Source organism: Tupaia chinensis, unplaced genomic scaffold (assembly GCF_000334495.1).
Source record: "Tupaia chinensis unplaced genomic scaffold, TupChi_1.0 Scaffold146177_1, whole genome shotgun sequence".
Classification (NCBI taxonomy): domain Eukaryota; kingdom Metazoa; phylum Chordata; class Mammalia; order Scandentia; family Tupaiidae; genus Tupaia; species Tupaia belangeri.
In genome coordinates this window covers 1,155,452-1,168,844 of record NW_006206032.1, presented here as the reverse complement: position 1 = coordinate 1,168,844, position 13,393 = coordinate 1,155,452, and the positions used below count along the sequence as shown (strand labels likewise).

Genomic DNA, 13,393 nt, shown 5'->3' with positions numbered 1-13,393 from the left:
AAATTTTTATGAATCTTTTCCTTGAGCAAGATTTAAGAAAATAAAAAGCCTCCGTGCAGCTATTTAAGTGGATTTCAAACAAAGAGTTAATATTCAATGTGGAATTATAATTCAGGTCACTGGTATAAGCAAAGTATTCTTTCGGTCTGTGGAACCGCCTGTTTCATCACTCATACCATGCAGTGCTGACCCAGACTTCAGTGCTTAAGCAGAAAACCATATACACTGGGCAGAAAAACATAAGAGGCATTTTTATCTTAAATTTCTAAGCATATCCTGTTTGTAGACGTTTGCTTTCTATATTTAACGTCAGCAGCAGCAACATTGTTTTTCCAATCATTCCAATTTATATTTTTAAACTACTCTCTTTTGGAAGATAACATGTAGTTAATTAAAAGGTGGCAGCCCTTGGAATCTGGAGTAAACGTAGTAATGGGTCAGGTTTGGTAAGTGTGTGAGGTTCGACTCATTGCTGATTTTCTTCAGTAATGTTTTCTCCTCTTAAGATATGGATGAATGTCAGGATCCCAACAGTTGTATTGATGGCCAGTGTGTTAATACAGAAGGTTCTTACAACTGCTTCTGTACCCACCCAATGGTCCTTGATGCTTCGGAGAAGAGATGCATACGACCAACTGAATCAAATGGTATGTTTCGATGCAAGGTGCTAACGTGTGTCCACATATCACGAGCTTGCTTTTTGACCAAACTGTGAGCTACTGGAAAATATTAGAGATGATGCCTGGGAAGAGGCGGGGGGGGAGGGGGAGGAACAAGTGGTATGGTGGTTAAAGTGTTGGACTCCCACATGGCCCATGGACCACTGTGGTTAGAGTCCTGGACCTGGAGGCTTGAAAAAATCACTCCAGGTGAGTGTGCATACATGCCTAAATCCCAGGAGGAGAATGTAGAAGAGAAGGGATTGCGGTCTAGTCATCCTCTCTGAGGGATAATTCCTTACTTTCCCTCTTATTCTCTTTCTCACGGTGGTGAATGCACATGCCCTATGCCAAAAACCTTAAAAAAAAAAAATTCCTTGAGTATTTTGAAATAATTAAACTGAGATATTAAGAGAAGTAGTAAGGTGTCATCAGTATTTAGGAGATTTAATATTGTAAACATAACCATTGAATGGACATGGGCCAGCTTATAACCTGGTGGTTAAGGTGGCTAGATCTTACATGGCTGGCCGTGTGTGGCATCTAGAAAAACATTCCCAGCACGCGTTTGTGCCTAAAATCCCGAAAGAGGGAGAAATAGAGGAAAAGGGATTGTAGTATGACCATACCTCCTGGTCGATGATTTCTTATTTTTCCTTCTCTCTGTTTCTTTCCTATGAGCACACATACCCTCTGGCGTATTTAAATAAATTGTAAAAATGTGAGGTGGCCAAACAGATGACATAGTTGTTTCATGCCTGAGGCGTCATTGTACTTCACCTTCAGAGGCAGTGAAGGAAGGTGTAAGTTCAGAGGAAGATGATTGGATGTGCTAACTGGAGTGGAGGACATGGATAAGGCTGGCAGAGGAGAGAATGGAATTCAATAAGATGGTGGAAAGCCCTGGACTCCCCTTATAGGAAATCCTGTTCCTCTCTAATGAGGCAACACGCCACTAATAATTGGCATAATTGGTCATCACATTCACAAGACTGCTTTGGATGATGTCAACTGAAAGGCAGGAAGGTTAGAATTGAGGACTCAAAGATTTTTCCTTCTCTCTGTTTCTTTCCTATGAGCACACATACCCTCTGGCGTATTTAAATAAATTGTAAAAATGTGAGGTGGCCAAACAGATGACATAGTTGTTTCATGCCTGAGGCGTCATTGTACTTCACCTTCAGAGGCAGTGAAGGAAGGTGTAAGTTCAGAGGAAGATGATTGGATGTGCTAACTGGAGTGGAGGACATGGATAAGGCTGGCAGAGGAGAGAATGGAATTCAATAAGATGGTGGAAAGCCCTGGACTCCCCTTATAGGAAATCCTGTTCCTCTCTAATGAGGCAACACGCCACTAATAATTGGCATAATTGGTCATCACATTCACAAGACTGCTTTGGATGATGTCAACTGAAAGGCAGGAAGGTTAGAATTGAGGACTCAAAGAAAAAAAAAAAGACTGTCACTGGTCCAGGGCTTCAGCAGGTAAAGCATCAATCGAAAACCTATCTTATAGAAAAGAATGGTAGGAGCTGACAGAGGAGTAAAGGTGGAAAAGCAAAGTGGAAAGAACAAGAAGTCCATCAGGCTTCTGAAAAACAGGCAAGATAGTGAGGTATATTTTATAATGAAAGGAAGTTATGGGGAGAGATTTCGTTGGAACGTGACAGGCAGAGTGAAGTTTCGCCAATGGAATGACACCCAGTTGGAGATGACAGAGATTTAATCCATGGAAAGACCAGGCTGGGTTCAGACTTTTACTTGGAAGTCAGTCTTAGAAATAGGGATGGAAACTTTGAGCCTCGCTGGCTTCCACTGCAGTGCTGATGAAATGAGAACAGCAGTGCAATTGTCATGGAACCATGTCTTCCCTTTCAGAGCAAATCGAAGAAACCGATGTCTACCAGGATCTGTGCTGGGAACATCTGAGTGACGAGTATGTGTGCAGCCGGCCTCTTGTGGGCAAGCAGACGACGTACACTGAGTGCTGCTGTTTGTACGGAGAGGCCTGGGGCATGCAGTGTGCTCTCTGCCCCATGAAAGACTCGGGTAAGCTGTGTCCCGTTCCTTCTGCAGGAGGCACTGGGAGCCTGTCGTTTCTCTGCAGTGTATTCACTCGTTTATCTCACTTTCAGCCTGGGTGTGTGTGCATATGTGTAAGAGATGAGCAAGATTGTGTAAACATCTGCCTCCTGACTAACTCTGATCCAGACCCTGTCATTATTATTATTATTATCCTTAAGGGAGAAAGAGAGAGAAGAGGTATTTTTGACAGGGTGTTCCCATTGCATTCATCTGCCCCAGGCTCCCAGTTAACCAAGACTAAAGGTGCATGCCACCACACGCAGCTTGTTCAGACTGGTTTGCGGTCCAGCTCGGGCCTCCCACATGGGCCGAGCCTCCTGCAGCAGCAGCCTCTCACTTGCACCAACATAACCGGACTCTTGTCAGTGATTCCTGAAACCCTCAATTCAATTTCTCCAGAGAATAATAAATGACCCTAAGAAACATCATACCACTTAGCAATTGGTGGCATACATCTTTAGGATTTATTTTTTTCTGATATTTTTTTTTTCTCCTTGTAGTCCTTCTCATTTCTAACAGTTTTGACTTAGGGTCAAAAGTATTAGAAGCCATAGAACATTTTGACAGGTCAAAGTTCAGGTTTTTATGTCAACTACCATGTGAGAGAGAAAAAGGAGTTGGAACAAAAATTAACTGAAAAACTATTTGAACAAATCTCCTTTCAAGTTTGAGATCTGTGGTTGAAACTTTGTTTAAATGGAAAAAATGAGACAGGTTAGTATCCCAGTTTTGTCCCTTCCCCTGGTGTTGGAGGAAGACAGGAAGGTATTGACTCCACGCCTCCTGGCCCGGGTGCTTGGTGACTGTATGTACAGATTATTTCCCTAATCACCGCTGTAGCTACTTGTCACTAAAAGAAGGAAGGTGCTCGAAAGTGTCTGCTGTATCACTTTGTAAAATTGCCTTGTTAAAGCTACAAAAAGAGTGTGCAAGTATGAAGTGAAGGAGATGATGACGAATACATTCTCGGGACAGTTCAAAGGGAAGAATTGCTTGAAAGAGAAGTGCGTCCATTTTTAATTCATTCCATGAGACTATTTTACTAAGGTTATTTAATAAAGTAGCTTTTTGCCTTAGCAATAACTTAAAACCAATGTAGTGTGGGGGGGGCGGGGCAGCTGGTGGCGCAGCAGCAACATGTGACCCTGGACCCACATGGGAGGGTCTTGGGTTTGCATCTCAAGGTCATCCTGTGTATACCAGGCCCACACACAATTGCATGTGGTCTGGACTGGTTGAGGGTGAATTGTGGTGGGAGATCCTGTTGAGTCTTTCTCTGTCTTTCATAAAAGAAATCAATTAATAAACTTTAAAAAAATAGCATGACAAAAAATAAAATTTGAAATGTCATAAAAAGGAAATGCATAGCAAAAGATAAAGAGCAAATCCAGGGCCAGGCAATGGTCAATAATTGCTCTCAATATAGAAATTTCTGCTCTAGATCACTGCTTCATAAATACTAATGCACATATCCATTACCTAGGGATCTTTTTTTAAAAAAATGAATAATTAGTTAATTAATTAATTTTAATTTGACCAGAGAGGGACAGAGAGAAAGAGAGAGAGAGGGAGAGAGAAAGAGAGAGAGAGACGGAAAGTGAGAAAGCAAGCTGTCAGATCCAGGACTCGAACCGTGGTTGGCCGTACGGGAGTCCAGCACTCTTAACCACCACACTACCTGCCGGCCCCTTCCTGGAGATCTCATCAAAAACAGACAAGGATTCTATATTTCTAATAAGGCTGGTGGTAACCCTCTGCAGCTGGTCGTCACAGTGCACTCATGAGGCTCTAGAATCATCTATCAGCATCTGACTTTCTTTGTTAATCCAAGTTTTAATACGGGCAGTTATTAATTTTTCCAAGAGGAAACAAAGAATGTGTGATTTTTAAAACTGTTTTGCTCATAATTTCTGCCACCGAATCTTTAAAATATGCTGGTCCTGGGTATCCTGATGGTTGAAAAGGACCCCATTGTCTGTGTTTTCATCTGAGCACTGGACTGATCCCAGCCCGTCCAACACCGAGCCTCCCATTTGTCTAGGAGTACAGCACTGCTTTGGAGAACAATTAGTGATGGAAACGGTGCTGGAGGAATCTGAGGAATAAATCGCACCACTTGTCATCAGCTTTGAGCATTAAAGCACAGTGTAAAGTAAAGCTTTGGCTCTGGAGCAAGCTTTCACACTTCTGGTCCAATAGGTCATGGGCACTAATTCTTGTTAAAGCAGCAGCTCCATCTGAGAATCCTGGTAGGCGGAAGAGGTGGGAGTGGCTCTTTGAAGAGTGCTGTCTGAAGTCAGGTGGCATCTTACAGATTGGTACCACATGCAGGGCAAATGAGTGGAGGGCGACGGATAGTGTCAGAGTTCCTTTCTGTGAGAAGAATTGCCTAATTGTGTAATTCAGGATATTTCTGGGGTTACTTATGATGCCATTTCATTCCTCAGCTAAAAATCTCAGAGGCTGAACCATAAGCTAAATTAGAAAGTTCCAGATGATTGGCAGCAACACTGCAGGTGTGACAGTGGGCAGTTTGTTGAAATAGTGGAGGACAGACAGCTGCCTCCTGATAGACTCTGTGGCCTCCCTTGCCCTGCTCCAGCTCTGCCTCCTCTGCCTTTCCTTCCCTCTCACAATCTCTCTGATACTGCCTCTCTGCAACAAGTTTTCATGGACAGCAGGTGGCGTGACGTAAGGTGCTAGACTCCCACATGGCCAATTGTAGTTCGAATCCCAGACTGGCAGCTTACTTTCTCACTTTTCCTTTCTCTCTCTGGTCAAATTTTTAGAAATTTAAAAATTTAAAAATTAATAATAAATAAAATTAAATAACCAATTCTCTCTCTCTCTCTCTCTCTCTCTCTCTCTCTTTTTTTTTTTTTTTTTAGAGTTTTTTGTTATAGGGTGCATGCGCTCACTGGAAAGACAGAGAGAGATGGAGAGACAGAAAGTGAGAAATCACTCCCCCAGGGGGGATGGCCATACCACAATCCCTTCTCCATTCTCCTCTTGGGATCTTGGGCATGCAAGCACACGTGCCCGGCGTGAGTTTAAGCCATCAAGTCCAGGACTTGAACCGCGATCGACTACATGGGAGTTCAGCGACATAGCCATTATGCTAACTGCTGGTCCCAATACAAATTCTTTTAAAAAAAAGTTTGCAGTGGCTGGGCCCTCAACTTTGAGCTCCTTATGACATTGTGCTGGCCTCTAAGAGAAAGCAAGTCAAGAAAACCAAACCACTGTATTTATATCATAAATGACAGAGTGATCATTGTTGGATTTAGTGCCATAGGAGAAGAAACCCACAGAGTTACCAGAACTTTGAGATCTTCAGTGGATATGGAGTTTATTCAGATATGAATTTTCTGCTGCTTGGTTTTCCTGAGCCTCAGCTATAGCAAAAAAATGATGATAGTTAATCCACATATCCTGAAGGGACTTCAAAAAGTTCATGGGAAATGGAATTATATACGAATCTATTTCAGTGCAAAAAAAAGAAAAAATTGCAAACTCATTTTTCATGAACTTTTTGAAGATGTCTCACCAGGCACTGTTGAAAATGCTACTTATTTATTAAGATAATTCATTCTGCTAGCCACCTGTTTAATTCTGCTAGACACCTTTTTTCTGGAATAGGATCTGAAGCACAGGAAGGTTATGTTACCTGTTGCAGTTATATACTGGTAAGTGGCAGATTCAAACTCGGACATCCTGGCTCCAGAATCCACTTTCTGACTGCTTCAGTGTGAGCTGAGTCCTTGTCTCCCCTGAGATCTCAAAGCACATCTTAAATGAAGAGTATTCTTCAGAATATAAAAGTAACAAAGTGAAAAATTAAGGGCTGAGATCAAAATTGAAGGTGGTGTGTCTTAGCTCTGTATCCCCAGACATGTTAGTGGACACAGTACATAACAATCTCTATGTATTCAATGAACGAATAATGAATGAGTACATGTCAGTAATTCTCAGTAAATAGAACTTGTTGATGCCTAGCCCTAAATGCGTAGCCTTTAATGTTTTTTTATTGCTACTCTTAAAAGTCTAAACTTAAGTTTTTTTGAAAATGTAACTATAATGACAAGATATATAAGGTGTCATTATTTCATGGAAATGAAAATGTAATCTGCAAATGAAAGAGCATTAGACATATTTGAACTTTGGAATCTAATGTACCCAGGGATCCCACTTCTGTGATGATATTGCTAAAATAATTAGACTTTTGCCAAGTAAATAATTTAGATAATTAAACTTATCGTAAGTAATTAAACATAAAGACTTGATAAAATCTTGATCTAAAACTTAGAAGTTCAGAGATTTTCTTGATATGATGGCTAGAGTGTTAAGAGAGAGTGCCATCTATTGGTGGTGTGATGTACTGCAACCCAGGTGTTTTAACCTTGGCCATAACTCCTGATCAAAAATTTCTGGCGTAGAGGTGAGAGTGCTTAAAAAAAAAAAAAAAACTCAAAGGAAACTGAAATGCCACAAAAGAAATTTAAAATGTTACTAGTTTAATAAAACAGTATTATTGATCCAAATGTAGAGAAGTGGATGCTTTCAGTGTTGCTAGGAGAGGAGTTTGAAACTATACATGAATACATCTGATTCCAAAATTATAGCTCAGGAAATTTATCCTGTAGATATCTTTGTACTTAACTACCAGGAAGGAAAATATGATTATTACATAATGAAAATTTGTCATCAATTTGGTCAGTAGGAAATTGATAAATGATAGTGTATCTATGCAGTGGAAAATACTGTATTTTCAAAATGAAATATATCTAGAGATCATAATATAGAATGTTGTCTAATCCATATTTGTGTCTATATACATGTGCGTGGTGCACTTTTGTTTATTTTAAAAATGGTCTGTTTTGAGATCCTCCTGCCATGGTGTTTGCCACAATATCCAGGTTTTTAGGTTGGGCTGGGAATTGAACCTTGGCTTTCCAGGTGACCTCATTCTGCCAAGCAGCAGCTGAGCCTAATTCATGTTTATAAACAAGGCATAGAACAACATGTGTGGTAAACTATCACTATCCCTTTTTACTGTTTGAATTGTTTCTATTAATGCATATTGGTTTATTTTTTTTTCCAAATAAATATTGCCTTTTAATTACCAAGTGGAAGCTACAGTCACTAATGTGGTAGGAAAAGAAAGGTCCTGAGCTCTAGCTAGTAAGTTGAAAGACTTGGCTCCTACTCCCAACTTTACTCGTGCTACTCGGCCCCCTTGAACAAATGACTGTCTGCCCCTTAGCTTCCTCATCATGTAAACTGGAAAGTCTAACAGATTTAAATGCTGAGGGCAGGGACGATGTATATGTATATTTTCTCATCACTGTATCCCTGTGTAAATGTTGAGTGAGTGACTAATGAAAGAATAAATAGGTTTTGTTTATAATATCCATCAAATAAAACAACAAAAGCTCAAAGGCTTGCAATAAATTGGCACTTAGGATCTGTTGAATAAAGCAATATCAGTATTATCTAACTTCCTTCAGTTCAGGTAGACTACACTGAAAGAGAATGGATGGTATTTCTAAGAGTTCCTCATATTCCCATGAACAATGCTATGAAGAATGATTGTTACTGCATATACATTAAGAACAGCTTCAAGTTTTCAAGAAGAGATCATTAAATTATCTGAAATTGAGAGTATTAGGTCATCAGGAAAGTCATGATGTGTTTTTCTATGCAAAAATAGGTCATGACTTTCCCAGTGACCCAGTACTTACAGTTGAGCTACTTTTGGTTTTAGTTGCATTATTTACATCAGTACTTCATTTCATTACATATCAAATACTTTTATGTACTATGCAAAAACCTTGAAGCAGATAGATTGACACTTTATATTTACTAAATGTAAAATGCAATTCAGAATGAGAATATTTTATTCCTAAGTATTACTCATTTGAATGTGCAAATGAAACCCTTATTTAATAAACTTATCACTTGCTAGGACACAGTGTTTTAAAACTTCATAATGGCCAGTCTACTCCCATTTCTTCATCTAGTTTTGTAGCAGTGAACTAATTTGCAATCTGTTTTAAAACAATTGAGCTAGCAGTTTCTTCCATATCCATGCATGACCCTTCCATGTTCTCAGAGATCTCAGTGTAGTTTTACAATACCCTTGGAGGTGTGAAGGAAGACAGGGATTTGACTCATGAACTAAACTTGAAAAAATATTGTAACAGGACGATAGTGGCAAAGGGCCTTTCAGCAGTCACGGTTTAAAAGCTTTTCCACAAAATATGTTTCCAAGGAATGTTAATAAGAACTTTGGAATGTCCTACGTGTGAGACAGAATGGAAGTGGTCACCCCCTTCGATTCAGCCAGCCCAGGGATCTCGTTTTGCTTTGGCACTGGTCCTGTCCATTTCACTGGACAAGTGACTTCAGTCTCCTTTATCTGAAATTGAGATGTCTCTGTGAAGTTATTATAATTAATTCTCTCAGTATAAGGGCATTTATCTTTTTTTTTAATCACAGATCCTGAGTATTGTATTAGGTTGTTAGGAAAGACATGGCATATTTTTCTGTTTTTCCCTTGCAAAAATGTATCATGACTTTCCCGACAATCCAATAACTAAAGAAGATTATTACTATAAATCAGTGGTAACAGAAAATTAGAAGAGGTGAACAAGGTAACAAGGTGGTTAAGGCACTGGACTCCCACATGGCTGACTACGGTTTGAGTCCTGGACCTGGCAGCCTGCTTTCTCCATCTTTCTTTCTCTCTCTCGTCAAGTTAACATACCTACATACATATATATATATTTTTAAAATAAAAGGTAAAAAAGATTTTGAAAAATTGAGTGGCTCCCAGGGCCAGTAGGTGGCATGGTGGTTAAAGGCACTGGATTCCCACCAACCACAGTTCAAGTCCCGGATCTGGCAGCTAGTTTTTGCACTTACCCTTTCTCTCTCTGTCTCTCTCTGGTCAAATTTAAAAAAAAAAGAAAAAAAAATTATAATAACAAATGGAATTAAATAAATAAATAATTCTTTAGGGAAAAAACATTGAGTGGCTCTCATGCCTGCACACAGGACATATATGCTGTGTACACGTTGAGTATATTCTAAGTCATAAATGGTCTGGTTATTTGAGACTTAATTCTTGGTATCCACAAAACTAGATTGTATTAGATGCTTTATGGAATATCCAGCAAGCAATGTATATTATACCTTGTTGAGAAAATTCTTTTATCTGTAGAAAGCTGCTTCTCACCCCTCTGAAAGAAAGGGTGAAAATACTTTCTTGCTAGAAAAGGATTGTTGCGAAATAAAAAAATTCAGTAGTGAATTATGCACAGAGAGCTTTTTGATGTCTTGTGATTGTTATATTAGTTTACTTACTAGTAAAATAGGGGTATTGACCACACCTCCCTCAGAAGGTCACTTGAGAGTTAAATGTGGTAATGTGTGTGAGGCTCCTGACCCAGTGTTATCAATGACTAGAAACCCAGTCCTGTGTTAGGGAGCAGGTTGAGCTAATGCTTATTCTGTATGGCTGTCTTGTTAAATAGTGCTAGAAGCCGCTTTGAAAGGAGGCCCGAGTCACAGATAGGGCTGATAGGGTGTCTGGGGCCTACACAGACCCCTGCCCTGTGGACCTGTGTTCTGCCAGACTCCTAAACTGCCAGTGGAAGTCGCCGTCTCTGAGGGAGGCTCTGTGCGGCAGATTGAACACACACACACACAGAAAAAAAAATTCAAAAGGAAAAAAGAAATCACAAGCCTATTAGATCCTATATTACGTGATTGTCTTAGATAGACACATTAACAGGGGGAAAACTCACTCTAAAACTTTTCACTGAAAAATGTGAATATTCTAAGCTTAATTTACTTTTTATTTCTGTAGCAGGATTACCATCTTAGGCCAGCTGAGCTTCCTGTGGGGTGGGAAAGTGCAGGATTCTGATTCAGCTGGTTCTCAGAGAATTAAACCCAGGTCCAGCCTGGGGGCATAGTTGGCAGCAAACCGAACCACAGTGCATGTAGGCCAGTTGCGAGGTCAGGCCCCTTGTCCACCTGAAACACACCTGGTGCATGCATGCCCCCTAGGACGAGGGAAAGGAGGGTCACAGCACAGTGAGACCCTGTCGAGGATCCTTCTTTCCTGTGTGTATAATCGTGAATAAACAAAGTTTTTAAAAAGAGAATTAAAACCAGAACGGGGAGCCTGCATACCACAATATGTGTGTACTCACCCCACCTGCAGTGTAGAGCATGTTCTTATTGTTTTCATGTTAGTGGGGACCCCAAGACTCCTATGTGTACTGTTCTTACAATCAGGATCTTCAATTACAGTGACTGCAATTTAATTAATTGTCATTAATTAAATATATAGTAGAAGAAAAGTACACATGGTTGCCTTAGTCTTAGTTAAAAAACAAAACAAAACAAAAAAACAGGGCCAGCCTGTGGCTTAAAACTCACGCTGGACACACGTGTGTATGTGCCCAAAATCTGAAGAGGAGAATGGATGAGAAGGCATTGCAGCATGCCCATTCCCCCCAACCTGGGGGGATGATTTCTTGCTTTCTGCCTCTCTGCCTCTCTGTCTCTGGCAAGCACGCACACCGTGTAGCAAGTTCTCTATCAAAAATAAGAATGGTTATCACTAAAAAAGACAAAAAAAAAAAAAAAAAAAAAAAAAAAAAAGATAGGATAGGGGAAAATAAATAAATAAATTTTCCAACTATACATGATTCCATCCAGAATCAGCCTTCTCCCAAGGGACATGTTCATCCCTTTGAGATGTCCTACCTTGCTGATGGCTCCCAGCCAGACAGGGTGTCTATGGTCATGCAGGGCCTCTATTACTGAACCGGGAAAGAGACCCCTGGACTTCTGGAAGGGGCTAAGTAAACGAATGAACGGCAGAACAGGTGCAGGTACAAAAATGGAAAATAGCTCATAAGAGAAAAGGGGGCAAAAATGTGAGTTAAAGCAGCCACCACCACCCTGTTTTGGCAGGTGCAGTAGAGGAAGAGAAAGCAATGGGCAAGAAAGTCAGATTCTGGGGAACCAGCAGTTAGCAGAATGGCCATGTCGCTGGACTCCCGTGAAGTCGACGACCGCGGTTTGCGTCCTGGACCCGGTGGCTTAAAACTCACACCGGGTGCGTGTGTGCCTAAGATCCCAAGAGGAGATTGGAGGAGAAGGAATTGCGGCATGACCATCCCCTCTGGGGAGTGATTTCTCGCTTTCTGTCTCTCAGTCTCTCTGTCTGTCTGGCGAGGGCATGCGCCCTATAGCGAAAATCTCTCCAAAAAAAAAAAAAAAAAAAATCAGATTCTGGTTGTGATATTGTATTGTCATTAATTAAATATATAGTAGAAGAAAAGTACACATGGTTTGCCTCAGTCTTAGTTAAAAACAAAACAAAACAGGGCCAGCCGGTGACCTGGTGATTAGGTAAGATGGATCACACCAGGTCAACCAGCTTGAAAAGCTCCCTGGGCGATTGTGGCATGGCCATCCCCCCGGGCAGTGATTTCTCACTTTCTGTCTCCTTATCTCTTGAGCATGTGCCCTATAGCAAAAATCTCTTAAGTAAAAAAGAAAACCAAAATACACTGGACATGTGTGTATGTGTACGCCAAAGTCCTGAATGAGGGAGAGGGGAGATGAGATCGCTGTGTGGCCATTCCTCATGAAGGATATTTCTCCCTTTCCCTCTGTCTCTCTCTGGGCATGTGCCTTCTGACAGATTTTAAAAACAGACAAATGAGCACCTGCCCTGATAGCGCAAATCTTACTCCTTCATTTCCTGCTAACCATAAGCATTTCTGAGATTTCAGTGTTTTAGATGGGGTGGACTTTGAGGTGTCACTATTACGCATGCTCGGAAAGTATTTGGCCACACTCTGTTATATAAAATATTCAGAATAGAAAGTAAATTCCTTTAGAATCATAGCATCACCATTGTCCTATTAGAAACTCTTGTCATTTAGAACCAGAGTAGAGAAAGTAAGGCATGCTTATAAAATGAACAAGCTGGTCACCAAAAGCAGCATTTTCATCCTGTCAGATGTGTATGCTCACAAGAGAGAGACAGAGGCAGAGAATGTGAAATTACTCTCCAGATGGGCTAGCCAAACCACAATCCCTTCTCCATTTTCTAGGGATTTGGGGCACATATGTGTGCCCGGCATTTTTTTTTTTTTTTTTTTTTTTTGGAGAGATTTTCACTGTAGGGCGCGTGCGCTCGCCAGACAGACAGAGAGAGACATAGAGACAGAAAGTGAGAAATCAACCCCAGGGGGGATGGTCACGCCGCAATCCCTTCTCCTCCATTCTCCTCTCGGGATCTTGGGCACGCACGCACACGCGCCCGGCGTGAGTTTTAAGCCACCGGGTCCGGGACGTGAACCGCAGTCGACTACGTGGGAGTCCAGCGACATAGCCATTACGCTAACTCCTGGTTCCCCCCGGCATGTTTTTTAAGCCGCTGGGTCGTGGCTTCTAACCACAGAGTCAGCCATGTGGGATCCAGTGCCTTTAACTCCACAAGCTGGTCTAGCCTTTTTATTTGTAATTAAGCAGTCTAATTTATCTCAAAGGTATAAAGTGTCTTAATAGGTTAAACTTTCTCCTTTGGAATCATGACTATAAATAAGTTTTCTAGAAACGCTC

The 13,393-nt window shown here is 40.9% G+C and overlaps 1 protein-coding gene across 2 annotated transcripts in view; it reads left to right on the top strand.

Annotated features, from left to right (window-relative positions):
* Positions 1-13,393, top strand: part of LTBP1 (latent transforming growth factor beta binding protein 1) — a 269,142-nt gene that overhangs the window by 232,854 nt on the left and 22,895 nt on the right. For both annotated transcript variants that reach the window (XM_014584279.2, XM_027768415.1), the window contains exons 26-27: positions 507-647; positions 2,537-2,707. In XM_014584279.2, the coding sequence (XP_014439765.1) occupies positions 507-647; positions 2,537-2,707 (312 nt within the window). The remainder of the gene's footprint in view (positions 1-506; positions 648-2,536; positions 2,708-13,393) is intronic.